This window comes from Trachemys scripta, chromosome 2, assembly GCF_013100865.1.
Source record: "Trachemys scripta elegans isolate TJP31775 chromosome 2, CAS_Tse_1.0, whole genome shotgun sequence".
NCBI classification, from domain to species: Eukaryota; Metazoa; Chordata; order Testudines; family Emydidae; genus Trachemys; species Trachemys scripta.
This window is the reverse complement of record NC_048299.1, coordinates 111,801,744-111,825,842: the sequence shown is the minus strand read 5'-3', so window position 1 is coordinate 111,825,842 and position 24,099 is coordinate 111,801,744. Positions and strand designations below refer to the sequence as shown.

At 46.4% G+C, this 24,099-nt stretch overlaps 1 protein-coding gene across 5 annotated transcripts in view; it reads left to right on the top strand.

Annotated features, from left to right (window-relative positions):
* Positions 1-26: 26 nt before the first annotated feature.
* Positions 27-24,099, top strand: part of TPPP (tubulin polymerization promoting protein) — a 124,106-nt gene continuing 100,033 nt past the window's right edge. For 2 of the 5 annotated variants that reach the window (XM_034761419.1, XM_034761420.1), the window contains exon 1: positions 27-171. Coding sequence is in view for 2 of the 5 variants with exons in the window: in XM_034761421.1 (XP_034617312.1) it covers positions 1,060-1,094 (35 nt within the window). In the remaining 3 variants the exon portion in view is untranslated. Of the gene's footprint in view, positions 172-357; positions 1,128-24,099 lie in introns of those variants that run through there. The other 3 variants (XM_034761421.1, XM_034761423.1, XM_034761422.1) reach the window with 3 other exon arrangements.

Here is a 24,099-nt window from a genome sequence, read left to right as displayed (position 1 = left end):
CGGGGCCCTCCCCGCACAGCCTATGGGGGCGGGCGCCGGGCCGCTCACCAATGCCAGCCCAGCGGGGGCGGAGCGGCGGCGCCCGGCTCGCGGTGGCTGGGTTTCCCTGCGTGCGTCGGCTCCCGGGTGGCTGCCAGGCTGGGGGGACCCGCGCCCGCTCAGAGCCGTGGGGTAAGTGGGCGCCTTGTCAGGGGGGCGAGGGCAGCGTAAGGCATCCCCGCGGCGGGCAGGCGGGAGCTCAGGGCGCTGCCTGGAGCTGGCCAAGGGTCAGCTGGTGCCACTGAGGCGCAGCGCAGGGGGTGCCCGCGGGACTGCGCAGCGCAGGCTGCAGCCCCTCGCCATCCCCTTGCGCGCCGCAGCGAGGGCGGCACGTGGAGCCGCCGCTGGGCTCCGGGACTGGCTGGCTGCGCTTCTCTCGTGGCATTAGAAGAGCGGCCCGGGGTGGCACCGCGCCGGAGAGCGGCGTTTGTGGTGGACTTTGCGCCCGAGGTAGCAGCAGCCTTTGCTCTGGCTAACCGGCAGGATGCGATCGCTGCGCGCAACCTGCCCGAGGCGCCTGTGCCAGAGCAGCTAGGTGCGCTTGTTGCACGTTCCCGGCATTATATAACCATCTCCCCCCGGGGGGGGGGGTAGAGAAACGGGCAGGGACCTCGTCTTTAGCAACCTCCCGGCCTGGCCTTTTGCCCTCTTTATTTGGGCGACGTTCCCTCTCCCACTGGGGTAGGAGCAGGAGAGAGGTGCAGTGTAAAGCTGTTTCCCTTCTCTGGATCGGCCGTCAGATCAGTGCCAGGCAGCTGGGATCTTGCTCCAGCTGCATCTTGTCTAACACTGCAGGATGGAGCCCGTGAGCGTTGGCAGCTGCATCTTTGAGTAGGACTCCTCCTCCTCCCGCTCCCCTGCTTGGAGGACATGCAACAGCACCTGGCCTGGAAAGAGCTGGATTCTTGCATGGTTGATGTTAGTAGCACTCCATGGGTGACTGTTTAGCCTGAGTCGAGCAAATGCTCCCTTCATTCCACGCAGAAGAGAGTGCTGCCTTCACCGGACTTGTTCACCCAAATGTTTCAGATGATATCTGGCTCTGCATTAATTGTGTAAAGGTTTTAATTTTATTCCACATTATTAAGGTAAAACTACCTATTCCTGTTTACCCAGCGCTTCTTAAGTCTCTCATTATGAAACCCTTTGTGTTTTGATACAGACCAGGCAGTCACTTTATAAAGCATTTGGTGGGTAGGAAGGATCCAATTATTAAAAACATTCCAGTATTAGTTAGAGCTTTGTCACATAAAGCTACATAGAACAGATCTAAACAGCCCTTCTTAGCTTTTGGCATACAAGAACGCTCACAGACAACAGACTGACAGCAGGTAGAAAAGCAAAATACAGTATACAAGAAGGAAAAAAGTGAGAAAACACATGTTTTAATTAGCCAATTACCCTTTTCAGAGCTAGTTAATTATAAAAGTAAGTAGTTGAAATTACTACTTCAAACTCTGGTAAAACGGGTGGTTTGTGCATGGCTGCAGCTCTACTTTGGGCAAGTAGGATTTTTTCTTCTCCCATTAGTATTGCAAAATATTAGTGTTTGAATATTCAAGTATGAAAATGGATTTTTTTTTAAGTTCAGAAATTTGCTACAGTGTATAATTTTGTAATTGTTCCCTGGGAACCACAGCTTTTTCACCATGAACGCTTCAAAATGTCACTGGGGAAGTTTGTGCAAAGGCTTGCCTTTCATTTTGACATAAACCAGGAAAACTTCGAAATGTGATTACAGAAAATGATTTTATTTTCACTGATCTTGCTGCCAGGGGAGAATTTTTTCACACAGCTCTGTTTATGTCTTTAGATAGCTTGTCCTTTATAACATTTGCACATCTTAGTGGGATTTAAAGATATTTTTTTTCCTGTTAAAATGAAAAATTGAGAACAAATGGGGAAGTGTAAAGAATTTTCTTTGCAGGCTGTGTTCTCAGGCTTAAACGATGATTGTTAACAAGAGCACAGATATGAAAAGATTCAATTTTGGTTCTTAACATTTCAGCAATCGTTGTTTCTTCTTGCCAGTAGCTACATGCCTTTCAAAATTAGTTACAGCTTTTTTTCTCTAATGGTTGTACTGAGCTCTTTTGTGTCTGTTTATGGACCACAGCCATATGACTGCAACCAGTGTATCACTTGTGACAGCCTAAGTGCAATGTCCACTGTTAAGTATTAAAATAGCATTAGGTTTTATGGAGCCATGCATAGAACAATTCACAGATAATGTAGATCTTCCCCCCACCCCACTATTATATTTAAGATTATTGTAACTGGAAAAAGGTCTGTATACATTGAAGTTTATGTATGGCAGTTATTTATAATTATATCTTTAATACATGTTTTAGCCTACAGATTGACTGCGTTGAAAACTGCTATTCTTATTTATGACATTCTAGCTACACTACATATAGCCAAATGCAATGTGGCTTTTCCTAAACATTGTTTTGTTAGAGCCCTCAACTTTGTACTAAAACAACAAAGACAAACTAGTGCTCTTAAGGAGGAGAGGCCATTAAGCCTATCTGATTGTTGTGTATCATCTGTTCACAGACTAACGGACTTAATTGTATGTCTAGGTATATACTGACTAAAGGATAATCCATCTAATGTTTCAGTTTGGGTAACTAGCTGGACTGAAATGTGGGCTTTGAGAGGAAAAACTAAATGCAGTTACCAGGTAAAATAGCAATGCGCCATAGAAAGTCAAGCATTCTCTTGCATTACATAGTTTACTTGTCACACAAGTCTGATTTTTCTGCAGTATAATGATAAGAACATAAGAAAGGCCGTACCGGGTCAGACCAAAGGTCCATCTAGCCCAGTATCCTGTCTACCGACAGTGGCCAATGCCAGGTGCCCCAGAGGGAGTGAACCTAACAGGCAATGATCAAGTGATCTCTCTCCTGCTATCCATCTCCATCCTCTGACGGACAGAGGCTAGGGACACCATTCCTTACCCGTCCTGGCTAATAGCCATTAATGGACTTAACCACCATGAATTTATCCAGTTCTCTTTTAAACTCTGTTATAGTCCTAGCCTTCACAACCTTCTCAGGTAAGGAGTTCCACAAGTTGACTGTGCGCTGCGTGAAGAAGAACTTCCTTTTATTTGTTTTAAACCTGCTGCCTATTAATTTCATTTGATGACCCCTAGCTCTTGTATTATGGGAATAAGTAAATAACTTTTCCTTATCCACTTTCTCCACATCACTCATGATTTTATATACCTCTATCATATCCCCCCTTAGTCTCCTCTTTTCCAAGCTGAAGAGTCCTAGCCTCTTTAATCTCTCCTCATATGGGACCCGTTCCAAACCCCTAATCATTTTAGTTGCCCTTTTCTGAACCTTTTCTAGTGCCAGTATATCTTTTTTGAGATGAGGAGACCACATCTGTACGTAGTATTCGAGACGAGGGTGTACCATCAATTTATATAAGGGCAATAATATATTCTCAGTCTTATTCTCTATCCCCTTTTTAATGATTCCTAACATCCTGTTTGCTTTTTTGACCGCCTCTGTACACTGCGTGGACATTTTCAGAGAACTATCCACGATGACTCCAAGATCTTTTTCCTGACTTGTTGTAGCTAAATTAGCCCCCATCATATTGTATGTATAGTTGGGGTTATTTTTTCCAATGTGCGTTACTTTACATTTATCCACATTAAATTTCATTTGCCATTTTGTTGCCCAATCACTTAGTTTTGTGAGATCTTTTTGAAGTTCTTCACAGTCTGCTTTGGACTTAACTATCTTTAGCAGTTTAGTATCATCTGCAAACTTTGACATCTCACTGTTTACCCCTTTCTCCAGTTCATTTATGTATAAGTTGAATAGGATTGGTCCAAGGACTGACCCTTGGGGAACACCACTGGTTACCCCTCTCCATTCTGAGAATTTACCATTTATTCCTACCCTTTGTTCCCTGTCTTTTAACCAGTTCTCAATCCATGAAAGGACCTTCCCTTTTATCCCATGGCAGCTTAATTTACATAAGAGCCTTTGGTGAGGGACCTTGTCAAAGGCTTTCTGGAAATCTAAGTACACTATGTCCACTGGATCCCCCTTGTCCACATGTTTGTTGACCCTTCAAAGAATTCTAATAGATTAGTAAGACACGATTTCCCTTTACAGAAACCATGTTGACTATTGCTCAACAGTTTGTTTTTCTATGTGTCGGACAATTTTATTCTTAACTATTGTTTCGACTAATTTGCCCAGTACAGACGTTAGACTTACTGGTCTGTAATTGCCGGGATCACCTCTAGAGCCCTTTTTAAATATTGGCGTTACATTAGCTAACTTCCAGTCATTGGTACATCAGCCGATTTAAAGGACAGGTTACAAATCTTAGTTAACAGTTCCGCAACTTCACATTTGAGTTCTTTCAGAACTCTTGGGTGAATGTCATCTGGTCCTGGTGACTTGTTAATGTTAAGTTTATCAATTAATTCCAAAATCTCCTCTTGTGACACATCAATCCGTGACAGTTCCTCAGATTTGTCACCTACAAAAGCCAGCTCAGGTTTGGGAATCTCCCTAACATCCTCAGCCATGAAGACTGAAGCAAAGAATCCATTTAATTTCTCCGCAATGACTTTATCGTCTTTAAGCGCTCCTTTTGTATCTCGATCATCAAGGGGCCCCACTGGTTGTTTAGCAGGCTTCCTGCTTCTGATGTACTTAAAAAACATTTTGTTATTACCTTTGGAGTTTTTGGCTAGCCGTTCTTCAAATTCCTTACTCCAAATGACTTACTTCACCATCTTACTTGTGTATGCATACCTGCTGACCCTATTTAAGGAAGACAGACAATAGTGTTTAGCAAAATATTTTTAATTTTTCCTTTCTCTCTCTCTCTCTGAAAAGACCTTCTCATGCAGTGGATTTCAATGAAATTAAACAAATGTGTCTTTTTTTTTCCACTCGAAATGCCTCTCTTTGTAACTCTCATAAATTATGGCATGTGTGTCATATTTTGGCAGGTCAGAGAAACAATTAAAATTTTGCTTGTCGTGAATAGACAGTTCTCACACACTTGTGTTTTAAATGCTTGCTTTAAACGCCTTCAAAGTGGAGAAAAGATTAATATTAGTTGAGTTGAAGACCTACTATAGTTAAGTGTCTGTTACTATTGTTTGTTTTAGAAATCTCATGTGCTCAGACATCTTCTGTGCAATGAAAGTTATCTTTGGCCTCAAATGGGCACAAGGCTGGAGTAGATTGAGTTCAGTGAGTTGAGGAGGAACTTTATCAGATTAAAAATGGAGATCATTGCTGTACATATAGGCAGGAGAGGTTCTTACATGCTTCTACTAGCCAGTTATAATGCTTGAGTTTAACAGTTTTCACGATGGCGATGTACATGTGCTAGAATCCAAATGGCTCTGCTTTCTTGTACTCTATTTCTGCTCTGTGTTTGGGTTTTTTTTGCTTTTGGATTGTCAGCTGCTTTGTCCCTGGAAATGAGATCTGCTGGTTTTCTGGGTTGGGTGTGTGGCTGAATATCGGAATACACAGGTACTAGCAAGTCTTGCCAGGCTGCAAGGGCCTTTTTCTGCCCAAGGGGATTTATCTACAGTACTAGTGATACAGTGTCTCTCAGGCCGATTTTGTGCTGGCCTTGTTTCCTTGGCATGCAGTAATTCAGGATATGTTTACTCTCCAGGGACTATACCCTAGGTGTATGCTGGCGTAACCCTGTAGGGTAGATACAGCATACAGTGATGGACGGGTTTTCTGTCGGTGTAGGAACACCACTTTTCTGAGCAACAGTAGCTAGGTTGATGGAAGCATTCTTCTGTTGACCTTGTTTTGTTTACACTGGGGATTAGGTCAGCAGACCTATGTCACTCAGGGGGGCGGATTTTTCACACACCATGATCAACGTAGCTATGTTGACCTAAATTTAAAATGTAGAGCAGACCTAAGTTTTGAGTTCATCTGAACAAGTGGAAAATCAGCCTCTTTGTGCTTGTGGTACATGTGCATGAGACACAGAGAGGAGGGAGGGTGGGGCAGTTAAATCTGCTTTTACCAAGAAGAGGAGCTGTTTCAGGACTTTGGACCAGGCAGCAGGTATACAATTGGATTTTTAAAAGATAGATAAATAAGGGGGAGCCTAAACTGTGCCGCTCTTCTAGGTTTCTTTGCTGTTCCTTCTTTTTCTGCTATTCTTTTTGCACGTATGTGCACGTGTGTGCATGTACATGTCGTTTGTGCGGTCTCGAAGCATTTAAACGTGGACTTTATCTAGTGCTGCTGGAATAATGCCAAAGAGCAAGAGTGACAGGCCAGACTTCTTCAAGGTCCATGTAGTTAATGCAGTTGCTGAAGCTTTCCCTGCATCTACGGTGCTACTGTCCTCCCCAGTGGTTCTCAACTGGGGTTTGGGGGCCCCCGGGGGGGCTGTGAGCTGGTTTCAGGGGGTCCTCCAAGCATGACTGGTGTTAGACTCACTAGGCCAGAAAGCCAAAGCCCCACCATGCAGGACTGCACCTCGGGGCCACAAGCCCCATCACCCGGGGCTGAAGCCAAAGCCTGAGCAACTTAGCTTCGCGGGGCCTCCTGTGGTGTAGGGCCCTGGGCAATTGCCCTGCTTGCTACCCCCTAATGCCCGCCCTGGCTTTTAAATGCAGAAAAACAGTAGTTGTGGCATAGCTGGGCCTTGGAGTTTTTATAGCAAGTTGCGCGGGCGGGTGGGGGCGTGCTCAGAAAGAAAAACTTTGAGAACCTTGCTCTACTACAGCTCTCACAGAACTAATTGCTGGCAAATATTACTTGTTTCAGTGTACTTCTGTGTCTCAAAGTTTAAATATAGGGGATATCAAACAAAATGAACATGTTAGAGAGATGTTTGAAGAAAACTGACCATATAGTGGAGCCCCTGAAGGTAACAGCCTGTTTCACTGAGGGAAGCACATAGAAACAGCATGCCTATTCCTGATAAGATATTAAAGGCAAATTTAAAGTACAGCATTGAATGGAGTATTTAGTCCAATTAGTGCTTTGAAAGTGCAAGTCCTAACAAACTCTGCTGACAAAGAAATCCCTATATTGGAAGGACCTGAGAGCTTTTGGCTTTGAAGTTAAATGTTAAGGACTGTGTTTATCTTGAAAGGGCTTAAAGGAGCACCAACTAGAGACAATGTCTGCAACAGGTAGCCAGCTGACTTCCCTCAAAAGAAAAGGACTGGAACAGAATCCCTCAGGCAGCCTGTATTAGCGTCTGTTTATACAGGTAACCCAGGTAGGCATAACCATGCTAGCTTTAATTTAGCTAGCACAGGTAAGGATAGCAGCATACATGCAGTGGCATGGGCTACCAACCAGAGTACATACCCATGGTTGCTGGAGGGCTGTACTTGCACTACTAGCCTGTATTGAAGCCTGTGCTGACACATTTGCACGTTGTTGTCATCCACACTAGCCTGACTAAAACTGACAGGCTATACTTACCCCTGCTATGATCATGCCTTCACTTGCAGTGCAGACATTCCCCCCGCCACTCTCTCAAGTTAAGCAATGTTGGGGTGCACCAGTACTTGAATGGCTGACCTTAAAGAAACTCACAGGTGGTTTCAGAAAGCACTACTGATGATTCAGCGATGTGTGTGTTTTCCCCCACTCTCCCCAATCTTATTTGGTACTGAACCACTGCCTGCACTGTATGCTGCTAGATGTACTTGCTCTTATGGATTAGAGGTAAAACTGATGAGGCCATTCATTCATAGAGTTTAAATCCAGACGGGACCATTAGATTATATAGTCTGACTTCCTGTATATCACAGGCCAATACATTTCACTCAGTTTTGAGCCCAATAACTTGTGTTTGACTGATGTACAAAGGCATCCAGTCTTGCTCTGAAGAATCCACTGCTTCCCTTGGTAGTTTGTTCCAATGATGAATCACCCTCACTATTAAAAATGTGTGCCTGATTTCTAATTTGAATTTGTCTGGCTCCAGCTTCCAGCCACTGGTTCTTGTTATGCCTTTCTCCACTAGATTAAAGAGCCCTTTATACTTAGTAACTTCTTCCCTTGAAGGTACTTATACACTATGATCAAGTCAGTCACCTCTTGATCTTCTTTTTGATAAACTATACAGATTGAGCTCTTAGTCTCTCACTGTAAGACATTTTCTCTAGCCCTCAAATCATTTTTGTCTCTCTTTTCTGCATCCTGACCAATTTTTCAACAGGTCAATACTGTGGCCATTAAAAATCCCACAGTGCTTATTGTAATAATAGGGGTGTTAACTCCATTTTCCTGACCAAATTCCATTTCTGTTAATTACATTCTGAGTGATTTCCTGCTAGATTTTTAGTTGTTCACAATGCTCCATGTGCTAAATAGTCGTATAGAATTGCTGTACGCTTTTGAACAGCTGCTGTGCTTCTCCCTGTTTTAGTGGTGGGTGAAATGATCTCTTATCTACCTTCCTGGAGAGCCGAGTCCTTGTTAGGCAATGTTTTGGAAAAGTGCTTTAAGATCCATGGATGAAAAGGTGCTTAGAAGTTCAAAATAGTAGTATACTACAGAAAAGAGGTCATAACATGAGTGGTTTAGGCTGATACAGAAGCTCTCCCAAGGTTAGTGGCTTGACTTAATTTGGCCCAGGATCTTAACTGGAATTAAAGGCTACTGTTGCTGGAACTCTGGAGCTGTTTGTTTAATGAAATACAGGAAACAGTTGAGAAGAGCTACCAGGTTAAAATAGAAAAATACTTGAAATTATCACGTATGACTATTTTGTTCAGCCGCTTCCTCACAGCATAGCAAGGAAATGACTGGACTGAACTGTTGTGGCTCCTTTCATACTGTATTTTAACCAAGTGAATTTGGACCCAGTCTTTTCATTGCAAATAGTGGAATATTGTTCATATGTTTCTGTGAAACCTGTGGTGGATCTGTTGGCTTGCTTCCTTCCTATGCTTGGACAATTGCAGAATATTGTGGGCTTGATTCTTTGTTCCACTACAATCCTTTGGAGCTACTCTGCCAGCAAATGGCAACCCAGTAGATCTGGGAATTGACTCCAATGTAGGAGGAATCCTTAGGTGATGCAGAGCTAGTATGGTGGAGAATAACTCATCATACAATTCACCTGCATACTGACATGCTGATGTTGCCAGGTTGGAGTAAAAATGTTTTACAGTGTGATTGTGAGGAATGTTGTGTGTGTATTATATTACTGTACGTGCCAGAGGTGTATGTGGCTTATTTACAGTGGGGTGGAGTTTAGCAGTGAATATGTATGTGTGTTGTGTTAAGGTATGTTAAAGAAGGATATCTTAACTGGATATATCCTTGCTTTTAAGGGTTTACCTTTAAGCAATCTGAGAAGGTTTCTATTTTCTTTGTGGAAATATAATGAAAATTGAACTTACTTTACTTTATGTACATCAGCAATCTTGCAACGTTTATAAATTATAAAGGTAGATAGCTTTGATTTTTGTAATAAATCAATAACAACCATTTGGTTCTCAGATCAGAATCAAGTCTCTCTCTTTTTTTTTTTTTAATCTAAAGCAGTTCTCTTGAATGGCATGTGTAACTTCATAAAAGTCTGAAATACTGTTTTGCGAACTAAAAGAAGCAGTAGGAAAGGTGTGTAATCAGTTTTATTATTATTATTATTACTGTGTATGTGAATTGGTGGCAATGAGCATTTCAACAGTGGTCTTTATGCAGCTCTGTATAGTCTACCCTGCCTTGCCCTGTCCATAGTGCTAGGCACAAGTACACTTTTAGCCACACAGTTCCTCATAAAGCCAATGAAATGAATGAATGTTGCATGACTAAATCTTTTACAATGCTTTGAAAAATTGTGGAAAAGATCTTTAGGCTTCACTCTGCAGTGAACAGTACATGGCTCACAGCAATCATGCCACTTGCTGACCAACTTGAGTGCAGATTTGGGCCCAAATTGAAGAAATTCAGTCCAGAGCAGAGCTCAAAAGGATTGCATTACCTCTGATTCTTATTGATAGCTATAGAGACACTGCAAGGGAAGCTTGCACTGAATTGCCACAAGCAATTACATCTGAATAAGGAGAAGATTTCATTTCTCCAGCTGCTAATCCCTTTACTCAGTATAAATGTTGACCAAAAATGAGGAAAAAAGTTCAATCTGTTGAGTTTTGTCTCTGTTGCTTTAATGTGACATAAATAATTACAGACAGAAAATAGAATTCCCTATAAATGCACTTATGGAATATTTTTAAAACAGCAAGATCAAATTTTGTCTAAGCAAAAGAGAGAGAGAGATGCAATCAAGAAAAAATAAAAGGGTTTAGTGCTGTATGCTAATGTTGGGGGTTAGAGAGCATCAGGGGTAGCTCTGTTTTTTGCTGCCCCAAGCACGGCAGTCAGGCAGCCTTCAGTGGCATGCCTGCGGGCAGTCCGCGGTCACGCAGATTCGGCGACGTTTCTGCGGGTGATCTGCCGGTCCCGCGGCTTCGGCGTACCCGCCACTGAAACCATGGGACTGGCAGACCTCCTGCAGGCCACTGAAGGCCCTGCCCGACTGCCGCCCTCACAGCGACTGGCAGGCCTTCCCCGCGGCTTGCCGCCCCAGGCACACGCTTGCTGCACTGGTGCCTGGAGCCGCCCCTGGAGAGCATGACCCCTTTAAAACCTCATCCTGAGGGAGAGGAAGCACTGGTTGTTCTGAGGGGAGGGGAGAGCAGGAGAGTGAGGGCCTACAGTGAACAGGCCTTCATGTCGTGAAGCACTCGAGAACTGGTCTGAAGCCTGGGAGGGACAGAGTGGCTGACCGGGGACACCCCAGGACAGGAGCCAGGAGGAGCACCATGTCAGGGAGGAATCCCCTGAGAAGCACAAACCAGAGCCAGACCCAGTATTACTGTCACCCAGAGCTGTATGGGGCTGTGGGCGTGTGACTTTGCATTGGAAATAAGGAGGGAGGCTGTTGCTCTGGGTTTGCAGAGTGGGGCAGAAGGGGGCACTGGAAGGGTGTGTTGGGGAAAGTTTACTGGCACTGAAGACAACCAGGAGCACCCAAGACTCACTGCCTGACTGGAACTCTGCCCAGGATTCCTGTATTCTGAGTCTAGACGCAGGGCTTGGCCCCTGTGGGTCCTCATGTTGGATGTAACCCTGTTCTTCCTCTCTCCCTATCTTCTACCCCTCTTGTTTTTCCCCATTCATCACTCTGTAAATAAATATTTTCCTTCTTTATATAATATATATGTGTGTGTGTGTGGTTTTTTTTACTGCAGGGGGTTTGGAGCAGATGCCCCTGCGTTGGAAGGGAGTTTTGCTGCATTCCAGAGCATGCCTTTTCTTGTCCAGGGCTGCCCACAGAACAGTCTCCATCTTGGACACGAGGGCCCTATTGTTACATCTGGTGGTCCATATGGGGACTTCAACTGGAAAGTCTCTGGAGCTCGAGATGTGCTTCCCCACCCTTGGTGTAGCACTCTGTCCCCCATTAGTGGTGGCTAGGCCTGCTAGAGCTGAATGAGCCTGCTACAGACTTGGCTAATAGAGGAATGTCTTTTAGCTCATGCATTAAGATCAAGAGGTCCCAGGTTTGATCCCTGCTGCTGCTGACCCTATATGGGTATGTGCAGTACACACATGCACGCAGGGACATCATGCACCCTGAGCACTACTTTGCGGAGCAAAGAGACACCTGAGTGATTTCTCTTAGTTAGAAAAGCAAAGAGAGGCGATTACTAGATCCCTGTGCCAAGGGATGCGAATCTCAGAAACCAAAGAGGTGCTGTTGGTGGGGTTTCTGTAAGAGATGGAACCCAGTGAAATTGAGGAGAGCCTAGATGCAGTGGGAATACTGGAGATAGTGAAGATACACAGCTGTATTTACATCTATGTAGTGAAGGGCCTGGTATCTCTATATACTCACTCCAAGGAAGTATCTGGACAAGGCTCCCAAAGAGGTGCAAGTGGGAGTTACACCCTAGAAAATCCTGGGACCAGAACTGCCCTTTCTTGGTACGCCTGCATCACTTGATTCACTACAGAGGAATTAATCTCAGCATTGGGAGGTGCTCTGGCCCTTGCAGCACCCAGAGTGCTAGAGTGGGCTAATGAGCTGGAGAATGCCCTCAAAGATGCATTGAAGCCAGCGTATGAAAATGCACCATACAAGCGGTTACATTCTTTCTCAGGGGTGTCACCCTTGCCTTTGGGGAAGGATGATTATAAGACCTGGAGGGATTTTGCAGTACCCCTTGTCCAAGAGTGGGAATGCTCGGATGCCCAGAAGCAGATATGGGTGCTCAAGAGTCTGCATGGACCTACCATCCGAATCGTCCAAACCCTGAAAGACTCCCAACTGGCTGCAATGGTGCAAGACTATTTAGCCACTCTTGAGAGCATCTACAGCGACACTGGCAGCGATGAAGATCTGTATTATCATTTCCACCACACCTATCAGGAGCCCCGTGAATGTCTGTCAGGTTTCATCAAAAGACTAGAGGACTTGTTGCAGCAGGTAGTGATTCCACTGGGTTGGACCAGATCTTCTGGGCATCCAACAAGATGGGATGATGTGGCAACTGTGGCTGTGGAAGCAGGCCCCAAACCCCTCCCTGTTCCATGATCTTATTTGAGAAGACCTGAAGAGGAGGAGTGATCATTGTGGGTGGCCCAGTGGTGCAGCTGAAGATGGCAGGGAGTTACACTACTAGGGCTTGAAGAAAGGGAAGAGGCCCCATCAGTGGTGGTGGCTCTGAGCGAATTGACCTGAGAAATGGCCATGGTGAAGACTCAAAGACATACCTTGCCACCTGCAAGAGGGGAAAGTAGCAGTAGGGGGCTGCCAAGGGAGGACCATCGAAGCGGTGATAGTCCACAAGAAGATTTCTGTTTCAACTGAGAGAGAGTTGGGCACTATGCCTCGGACTACCAGAATGAGACAGACCATGCAGCTGTATCCCAACAACTGTAGTGAACTGTTGGGGAGCTTCAGGGAAACGCTGAAAGTTCAAAGCTCCCCAGGAAAAACCACAGACGGGGTACCTGAATGGGCTGATAGGACTCCAGGCTGTAGAGTTCATCCATATAGAAGGATGATTGTGTGAGGCATTGTTGGACAGCGGATGGCAGATCATGATACTTTATGACTCTTGCTACTGAGAATACCTGTGGTATTTATTGTTGCACTTCCTGTCCGGCCCAACAGTCTGGGAAATGGTTGTGACTTCTGCCGTTATCAGGGATATACCTTTTGAAGGTCCAATTTCTGAAGGACAACACAGGGCAACCCAGAAAATAGAAATGTTGATGCTGGTCTGCTCAGATCCAGAAAGAAGAGTGTGTGCACCCTGGATCCTAAGGACAAATATAAACCTGTTTCAGAGATTGGTGTGGAAGTTCCATGAGATGGTGGGAAACAATTACCTGCAGGAGCTGCCAATGAATACTTTATGAAAAGCTGCATATTGGAGAGTGAGGTGACCCCCATCCCAAGAGGAGACGGAGGCTAAACCCTTGGAGAGGGATAGTTTCCAGTTGGATTCCTCTCTTCCTGCTGAGTGGAAGGACTGCCTGTGTGAGAAGTTACTGTAAAGGAAGGCTGTTTTCGCTTTGCATGAGTGGAATGTAAGTTGTGCTCAAGATGTGGAGCACCATGTCCAAATGTAGGACAGCTGGCCTTTACAAGAGGGGTCAACATGATTATCCCCCGCTGCCATCGAAGATGGCAGATTGCTGTAGGGCAAAAGAAAAGTGGCAAGGTGCACATGTGCATTGATTATCGCACTCTGAACTGGGGGACACTCCGCAACCAGTACATAATACCTGGGCCCGTGATACCTGGATAGCCTGAAAGGCAGTTGCTGGATCTCTGCAGTGGATACTATCAAGTATCCATGGCACAGAAGGACTGGGAGAAGATAGCTTTCATCTGCTCCTTGGGATTTTACCAATTTAATCACGTGCCTTGGGGGGTGTCCAGGGCTCCGGCCTCATTTTAACAATTCATGGTGTGGATGGTAGGGGACATGCACCTGTTAGTGTCTGGTGTACCTGAATGACATTGTGGTATTTAAGCACACTTTAGGAGAACATGAGGCTTGGCCATGCAAAGTCCTGGAGCTTTTGTAAGAGACTGGCATCAACTTATCCCTGGACAAGTGCATCATCTGCCAGATGTTTGTAAGGCGTGTGGGACACACAGAATCTACAGACAATATGGTCATGGACCTGGAGAAGGTGAAGGCGTTAACCACCTGGCCAAGGCCCATGACCTTCAAGGAATTAGTCATTTCTGGGATTCTGTGGCAATTACCGCAGGTTGCTAAAGAATTTTCCCCACATCGTGCATGCATCCAGTCACAGAGCTCACCAGGGGATATCCCCACAAATAGGAAGGGGAATCCACACCAGGATCAATCCTTTGTGAGTGCACCTTTCAGAAAGTGATGGACTGCTGAGTGCAAAGAAGTTTTCTGGAAAATCATTTGACAACTCACTCAAGCCCCTGTCTTGTACGCTGATCCCACTCAGCCACATGTTTCATATTGATGCATGCTACACTAGGTTAGAAGCTGTCCTTTATCAAAAACACAAGGGCAAATCTCAGCCAGTAGCTGTTGTAAGTCGAGGCCTCACAGCCCTTAAAAGGAACGACACTGCTCATCAAGTGGAGTTCCTGGCATTAAAGTAGTCATGGAACCTCTCACAGTCCATCTCTATGGGGCTGAGTTTATTATAAAGACTGATGATAACCCTTTGATGTATGTCAAGAGAACAGCAAAATTATCTGTAGCAGGGCGCCTGTGGTTAGCAGCGCACTCTGCCTATGATTTCACCATGCATTATTGGTCCAGGCAACAAACATGGATGCAGATGCCTTGTCTCATCAGCCTTAAACTGAGGACTTATTACTCGTTGCTTGGATGGATGTGGGGATTCCTGATTTGAGAGCATTATGCCAGTGGGTATCTGATGTGGAGGATAAATCCACAGCTAATGAAGAACGAGCGATTGACTGTCTGTGGTACCACCGGAAGCCACACCCACAGTCTACTCAAGTTTTACTAGACTACAGGACCCTCTGCTGCCCAGACTGAGGGATGAACAGATGGAGCATGCCCAGTGAGCCGATTCACAGATGAAGGATCCCCTTTATGTGTTGGAAAGGGGAAAGGACCTCAAAGCTAAGTGGGTGAGTCACCCAAAGGGAGGTCTTTTTGCTAAAGGGATGGATCCACCTATTGGTTTGGGACAGGAGACTTTTTAATAAGGGCAGAAGCATACCCAGCGACATCACCCAAAGCAGTTGGTGCTATCACAGAAGTACTGGTGAGAGGTGTTGGAGCCCTGCCACAGTTGAATAGGGTACCTGGGAGTAGAGGCGTTGAAGGCCCTGGTTAAGGTGAGATTCTGTTGGCCCGGGATGGGGGGTTGACATTGCCCATCATGTTCACACCTGCATCAGTTGTATCTGACAAAAGACTGCCTAGGCAGGCAGCTCCTCTTGTCAACATCACAAGTTTGGCACCCAAGAAGCTTGTCATTATGGATTTTCTGGCTAGCGCCTGACCCCTGGGGTACTGCTAATATCTTTGATGGTGACTGACCATTAAACTTGTTACACCCAGGCTTACCCCACCAAAGATCAGAAAGCGTCCATGGTTTTCAAGGTCCTGTGTGAGAATGTCTTAGTTCACTTTGGGCTGCATGCGAGACTAGACTCAGGCCAGGGACAGGATTTTGGGAGCTGGTTAATAAAAGAACCGTGCAAGATCATGGGGATCAAAAAGTAGTATGCCACCCCTTACCATCTGCAAGAGGATCTGCTGCCAGAATGAGTGAACCGCACATTATTAAACATGCTGGGAACCCTGGAGCCTCAGCAGAAGAAATACTGGAGCTGGCATGTGGAGCACTTGGTACATGCCTATAACTGCACTTGGCATGATGCAACTGGGTCCGTACAATACGTGCTGATGTTTGGCTGAGAAGCCCGATTGCCAGTTGATCTGAGTCTCTCTTCACGTGGGGCACTACTGGAAACATATTTGGGGTATGAGACTTGCCTGAGTGATCAACTGAAGGAGGCATATCAGATAGCGACACAAGCCTTGAGTCATCAGAATCAACAGAACAAAACCCATTAGGACTGGTGAGTGAGGTAACAGGCATAGGCGCCAACTTCTCCTGGCGCCGGTGGGTGCTCGATTTCCTCCCTCCCCCGGCCCACCCCCAACTCCACCACTGCCCCGCAGCCATTCCAACCCCTTCCCCTAAAGTTTCCGCCCCTTCCCTGCCCCTATTGGACTCCTTCCCCGCTGCCTCCCCTGAGTACGCCACTTTCCCGCTCCTCCCCACTCCCTCCCAGAGCTTGTTTTGCGGCAGCAAGCCCTCAGAGGAGAAGCGGGGACGTGGTGCGCTCGGGGAGGAGGCGGAGGTGAGGCTGGGTGGGGAGGAAGCTTGGCTGCCAGTGGGTGCAGAGCACCCACCAATTTTTCCTTATGGGTGCTCTAGCCCCGGAGCGCCCATGGGATCGGCACCTATGGTAACAGGAGCTCCCAACAGGAGATTAGTGATTGAGTTTTGGCCTGGAATCAGGGAAAACACAAAGTTGCTGGCTGATGGGCGTCACACCCATATGTTATAGAGGAGAAACTTGGGGACCTACCAGTATATTATATATGCTCAGAGGGCAGTCACAGCCCCGCCAGATCTCTCTGCTGGAATCATCTGTTACTTGTGGGACTGTTCCCTAATGAGGATGTTTCCATGGATTCTGAGCCTGCCAGCCCCATGAGTTGGACGTGCACCTGATGATGATCTACCTGGTCTGTCTGGATGCCCAGCTTGTTGGAGAGTGAAGATGAAGCCTGTTTGGGAGGCTCCCACAGTATCGGTCCCCCTTGTCATTGCACAAAGGGAGGGTGAAGGTGGAGAACCCATGCTGACTGTCCCAGTGGCTCCACTGCCAAAGCTGTGGCAGGGGGAGGGAGGGCAGAGGGCCCAATGAGGAAGGGACAATATGGGAAGAGAACCCTGTATTTCGAATGGCCACTCTAAACCTGCATGCCCTTGATTTCATGCCTTAGGGACCTGTCATTTTGCCTCCATGGTGAGTGGTAGCACCTCAGCTGATGCCTGATGGCCAGCCTACCTGTTCCTCCAAGGAAGGGCAGCCCAGGCAGGTGCTGATGTGTGATCATTTATACCACGGGGGTGGGGGGTGGGAGGGGAGAAGGAGCAAGTTGCCTTGTGGGAAACTATTCCACATTTAGGAGCCTGTGGGTGTAAGGACCCAGGGACTAGAGCCCAGGACTGCGGAGCCTGGGGTGGCTGGTATTCCCACAGTGTCACCAGAAGCCACGCAGAGCTGCAGCCAGGAAGCACTGTGGAGAGTAGGTACCGCAGGAAATATCACCCAAGAGACCTGGAGTAACAGTACCCTGTGAGCCGCTGATTGGCCAAGTGCCCCTACTTAACCCCAGGAAGTTTCTGGGCCACCACACAGACTTCAGTCTGCTGCAGTGCCAGAATTTGCCTTGTCTCCTGATCTCTGGCCTCTCATTCCAGTCTGGTTTCAAGCCCTATTCCTGCCTCTTGATTCTAACTTGGTCCTGTCTCTGATCTCCAATCTTCGACCCTGGTCTGACACTGACCCTGATGCTTGTTTATGGGACCTGGCCTTGCCATTCGTCCAACTCCTGCCTGGTGACTCCTATCCCTGGTGGTCAGACCTCATCCCAGCTGAGATTTCTACACCAGACTGCTTACGCCTGGGTCCTGTACAGGGGGTTGGATGCTGGGGATGCTCTTGACCAGTAGGGCACCTGGGTCTGCTGCTGGGGATCTGCTGCCTAGAGTTGCCCACCTTACTGGGGACAACAAGAATTATTTTTGTTGGGGGAGAGCATGCGCCCCCCCCCTTGGGGTTTAGAGAGCATGGCCCCTTTAAAACCTGGTCCTGAGGGAGAGGAAGGGCTGTTTATTCCAGGGGGCGAAGGGAGAAGGACCTACAGGGGCATGTGTGTGCCAGTAGCTTCAGACAAGAGGGCCTATCGTGAGCAGATCCTCATTTAGCAAAGCAGCCGAGCATGGCAATGGGTATTGTAGGCCAGGGGAGGCTTAGAATCATCCACGCTCCACCCTGAGGCCCCGCCCTCATTTCCCCCCCTCTCCCCAGGGGAGCTTGGGCAGGCAGGCCAGGGCTCCTCTGGTTGCAGGAGGAGGTGGGGCTCAGGGCTCCTCCGGCCATGCGAGGGGGGCCTCAGGTAGAAGGGATCGGGCTGGAGGCTAGTCTCACTGAGGGAGCGGTTCACTCGCTGCCCATGTAGCCAAGAACTGGTTCAAAGTACAGACGGGACAGAGCGGCTGACTAGGGACGCCCCTGAATGGGACCCAAATGAGCATGGTGCCAGGGAGGAATCATCTGAGAAGGACACATTGGAGCCGGACCCAGTATTGCTGTCGTGCACAGCCATATGGGGCTGTGAAAACAGGGGGTTGTGACTTTGCATTGGGCAGAGACAATGCATAACTGTTGATAGTGGGAGGGCACAATTTAAAACAGCCGTTTTAAAACTTTTTGAGCTGAGTCCCCCTTTGTGTTACAATTTTTGGTTACGCCCCTCCCACCCAGACAAAAAGAGGTGAGTCGGGGGTGGACGTGGTGCTCCCTCCCCGAGCCCCGTTGTACTGGGCTGAAGCCCAAGCCACCTGGCATACCGCTGGCCCCCCTGAACTTTCCTCTGTGCCCCTCAGGTGTCATGCCCCACAGTTTGATAACCTCTGATTTAAAGGTTCTGGTGGTATGCAGTGTGGTTTAGGACAATGCATATAACCCTGGCAGAAAGCTGGGGGGGGAGGTGGTTGCGTGACCTTCCTCCCCCTATGCGGCACCTCTTGGGAGGTTGTTGCTCTGTGTGGGTTTGCAGAGAGCACTGAAGGGGTTTGCTGGAGAAAGTTTACTGGCACCAAAGACAACCAAGACTTGCTGCGGGACTGGAACTCTGCCCAGTATTCCGGAACTCTGAGTCTAGATGCAGGGCTTGGTCCCTGTGGGTCCTCGTGTTGGAGGTTATTTTGTTCTTCCTCTCCCCTATCTTCTACCCCTCTTGTTTTTCCCCATTTATGACTCTGCAAATCTATATTTCCCTTCCCTGTATTTGTTGTACTATTCCGAGGTGTGTGTGTGTGTGTGTGTATTTATTCCAGGGGCTTAGGAACAGGTGCTGCTGGGGCGAAAGGGAGTTTCTTGGGAAGGAGCTGCCCACAGAGTAGTCTCCATCTTGGCCACAAGGATACTATAGTTACATACAGTTAAAATCTCTCTTGTATAAACAGCGTCTAGAATGCTCTGCTAAAAATTGTGTTTCTGCCTTTTGCTTAGATTGCTCGGACAGATGTAAGTAGTGTTGGATACACCTGTTAATTGTGCCTAATATTTTTTTAATGAGTGCTGACAAACATGACGTTTTGATCTATTTTGCTTCAGAATTTGAAGTTCTGATCCTACTTGCATTGAAGTCAATGGCATACCTGCCAATACTTGAAAATAAACAAACAAGATTGTAATGAACATAAAACTAGAGGGCTGCACACTTTGCTACTGATGAAGGCTGAGCACTGTGTGTTATCCAGCTTAAGTACAAATGGCTTTTCAGGTTTAAGGACCATCTGAGAAGGTATTTTGGGGCAGAAATCTTTGCTTGGCTGGCCTCCAAAACTGACAGTGTAGCTGTGGAAGGTGAGGCTGGAACTGTTGTGACAGTGAAATCAAACAGGGAGAGGAAAACTCCAAACAGACTTGTATGGGAGTAAAATTGATTTGTGAAGGCAAGGTGAAAAATGTCCTGACAGAAAATTATGCACTCCTTGTTGCTTCTGTAGGCTGCACCTTATTGCATGCACCTGGACTCCTTGCACCCATCTGTTCCACACCCCTCGCCCCCCAAAAAACCTCCCTGTATGCTGCCACCTCTCCATCCTCCTCTATTTCAGGGACTCCTTGCAACACCTACCATGTGCCAGGGGCTCTGTGTGTCCAGCACTCCACCTGCCCCTATCATTTCTCCCGTCCCACTATTCTCCTCCTTGCCACATATAAGGGGTTCTGTGTGAACCCATGTCCCCTGCCTCCATACCATTGTCCCCCATTCATCCCTACTTTCCTTTATGCCAGGGCTACCTATTTGTCCACTGCCCCATGCCAGGAGTTGGGCCACTCTTCCCCCTTCCCCCCAACCCTCGCACACACCTTCTCTCCTACTACTGCATTTTTTTAACTCCTTTTCTGGGAGAGAAATGTTTCATGGTGTCAACATGTTAAACTATTGGAAGGATGGGCAGATATTCTGCTGGAAGGTGTTAATGGTTGCCATCAACCATTTATTTAATCTATAGAGAGTTATTGAGGTGACTGAAACTGCTGGCTCTGCGGGTGTGTTTACATTGCAATTGAAAACCTGTGGCTGGCCCCTCTCAGCTGCCTCGGGCTTGTGGGGCTTAGTCTAAGGGGCTGTTTAATTGCGGTGTAGACATTTGAGCTTGGGCAGGAGTCTGGGCTCTAAAGACCTGAGGATGTGGGAGGGTCTTCTACACCGCAACTAAATAGCCTCTTAGCCTGAGCCCTGGGAGCCCCAGTCAGCTGGCATCACAGGTGTCTACTTGCAGTGTAGACATACCCTATGCGTACCCCTCCACCCCCCATTTTCTATCTTTTGGTTTTTCTGATTTTCACTGAAATCAACGGAGTTCAGCTCACTGATGCCTAGGATATTCCCTACCATTTTGGAATTGATCTCCTGCAGTGTTCAAAAGTTGTTATGCTACAGACAGAGAAATGCCACCAAGTTGCCACTCAGCCAACTAAACAAATATATGCATATGTTTTCATTGATCTGCATAAAGACTGTTCCCATTTATCCTATTTAGCAGGCAGGGAAATGGGGAAGATCAGCCAAACAGGTGGGATTTCCCCATAGACTAGTTTTTTTTTTTTTTTTTCCTCTCCATAAACTCATAGCAGGGTCTGAAAACGCAGAGGGTTGGCATATATGCTCGGCAATTTTGTCTTCAGTGGAAGTAAGAGAAGGCCTATGATCTGAGGCTTAGAGTTATTTGGGAGGCATACACTAATGACTGGAGGTGAAGTTGATAGTAGGAACCTATTGCTAGAAAAAAAATTACTACCCCAGGTTATAATGCTTGAAGGACTTGTTGCAATCTGGAGATGAAGTTTTCCAACCTGTAGGACAATTGCAGCAGAATTGCCACAGTTCTCTCCTTTGGGTGGGAAGCAGGCTATGTAGAGGCCAGTCAAGGGAAGCTGCATTCTTTGGTGTCCCATGGAGCAGTGGTTCACAGTGGTTCCCATGGAGCAGTGGTTCACATCTGTGTCATTGCAATTTAGGGTTTGGAGTAAGCAGGGAGGTGGGGTGGATAAGGTCATGGTAAATCCTTTGCAAGGGAGACTGTAGCTGGTAAAACTGCTGATTCTTTTCTCCCAGCCTCAGTGGAGAGTCCAACCAGGATTTGTCCCTGTATGCCTATCTTTAAAAATGTCTTCTGTTCCTGTAAATAATCTGGACTGAAAGCTTTACTTATTTAGTTCACAAGACTTTTGACCTTGTCGCAGCCAGCTGGTGAATAGTTTTAAAGAAAAAAAAATACTGATCAGCAAGGAGAATAATAATTCAAAACCGCTCTCTCTCTCTCTCTCTCAGCTAGCTGGATTGTGTCTAAGAAACTGAGGCTGTAAATAATTATACACTGCATATTTAGTAGAATAAACTGGTTGGATTGCTCTAATCCCTTGACTCCTCTGCCCTAGAAAGTACACTTCAATTGATACAAAAGCTAGTGTGTCTCCATAGTTAATGTTGAAACAAGGCTTCCATTATAAACCTGTGGTGACACCCACTTACACCCATCTGAAAGCAAGCTACTTGAAATCTTAAATGTGGTCCTATGCCAGCCCAGAATATTTCTGGAAAGCTGGAGACAAATTGGACAAGGCATTTGGGAAAGGAAATAGGGAGGTTCAAAAATGTAGGCAATCTCACTTTACAAAACAGCATTAGAAAAATCTCTAATGTTGTAACTCAAAAATGGTTTGGTGTAGATATCTTACATTTGAGTTAATAGGCTGCCCTTAGTGAGGAATGATACCTTTGTCTAGTTCTGTGTGGGGTGGGAGAAAGAACAATACTTACACTAGGAACATCAATGTTCCGAACGCTTCATGCTGGCTCATGCCTGCTTTACACAAAATATACTGACTTGCTCTGCTGCTTCCTACACAATACATCAGGGCCTTAGTGCAGCAGGTCACAAGGGGATGGGTTGGACACGGTCTGCGGTAACTGCTTTAAAATATGCAAGACCCACAGATGTTTCTGCAGGGTTTGTAAGCTACTGAAATTATAAACCCCACAGGACATTTAAAGCCAGTGAAGTCCACAGGTCTTCCATATTTGAGGATTGGTAAATATAAAAGACAATCTCTGTTTTCATTTAAAAAATTCCAAGGCTGTAGCAGTAAGTGTACAGCCCTCTTTCTTGCAAAATAAACCGGTGTAAATCTTTGTAAACTGATCACTAGGGCTGAAAGTTTCAGTGTCCTAATGATCACAGGGTATTCGTGCATCCTCTATGACTACCCAGCACTGGCAGTTGGGATGCATGGAAATGTTAGCTGTTGGTTCCCGCATTTTTGGGAGGATTCCAGATCATTATGTGGCGTCCATTGATGGTAGTAGGACAACTATGCTCTGGGCTGGTTGCCTGCAGCTGAGTTGGCACCTTTGGGCCTAGTGTAACTAATCTGGGCAATCTGTGTCCACAAGGAAAGGCAGTTCAATAACATGGGAGGGAACATGATCTAGTGGACTAGGCATGGAACTGTAAATAAAGGACTTCCACATTATAATCCCAGTTCTAACATGAATCTTTTTATGGCCTTGTTCAAATCATTTACCTTTTCCAGCTTACTTTTTCCATCTCTATAATGGGCAATAATGTTTACCTACCTCAAACTGGAAGGAGGAACAACAGTTTGTAGTATGAGACTGAAATAGTATTTATAAAGCACAATATATGTACTGGTGTCAGAGAGGTAGCTGTGTTGGTCTGGATCTGTAAAAAGCGACAGAGTCCTGTGGCACCTTATAGACTAACGGACTTATTGGAGCATAAGCTTTCGTGGGTGAATACTCACTTAGTCAGATGCATGTAGTGGAAATTTCCAGAGGCAGGTATAAATATGCAGGCAGGAATCAGTCTAGAGATAACGAGGTTAGTTCAATTAGGGAGGATGAGGCCCTCTTCTAGCAGTTGAGGTGTGAACACCAAGGGAGGAGAAACTGCTTTGGTAGTTGGCTAGCCATTCACAGTCTTTGTTTAATCCTGATCTGATGGTGTCAAATTTGCAAATGAACTGAAGCTCAGCAGTTTCTCTTTGAAGTCTGGTCCTGAAGTTTTTTTGCTGCAGGATGGCTACCTTTAAATCTGCTATTGTGTGTCCAGGGAGATTGAAGTATTCTCCTACAGGTTTTTGCCATTCCTAATATCTGACTTGTGTCCATGTATCCTTTTACGTAGGGACTGTCCAGTTTGGCCGATGTACATAGCAGAGGGGCATTGCTGGCACACGATGGCATATATAACATTGGTGGACATGCAGGTGAATGAACCGGTGATGATGTGGCTGATCTGGTTAGGTCCTGTGATGGTGTCGCTGGTGTAGATATGTGGGCAGAGTTGGCATCAAGGTTTGTTGCATGGATTGGTTCCTGAGTTAGAGTTACTATGGTGCAGTGTGTGGTTGCTGGTGAGAATATGCTTAAGGTTGGCGGGTTGTCTGTGGGTGAGGACTGGCCTGCCTCCCAAGGCCTGTGAAAGTGGGGGATCATTGCCCAGGATGGGTTGTAGATCACTGATGATGCGTTAGAGAGGTTTTAGCTGAGGACTGTAGGTGATAGCCAGTGGAGTTCTGTTGGTTTCTTTCTTGGACTTGTCTTGCAGCAGGAGGCTTCTGGGTACACTTCTGGCTCTGTTGATTTGTTTCCTTATTTCCTCATGCGGGTATCGT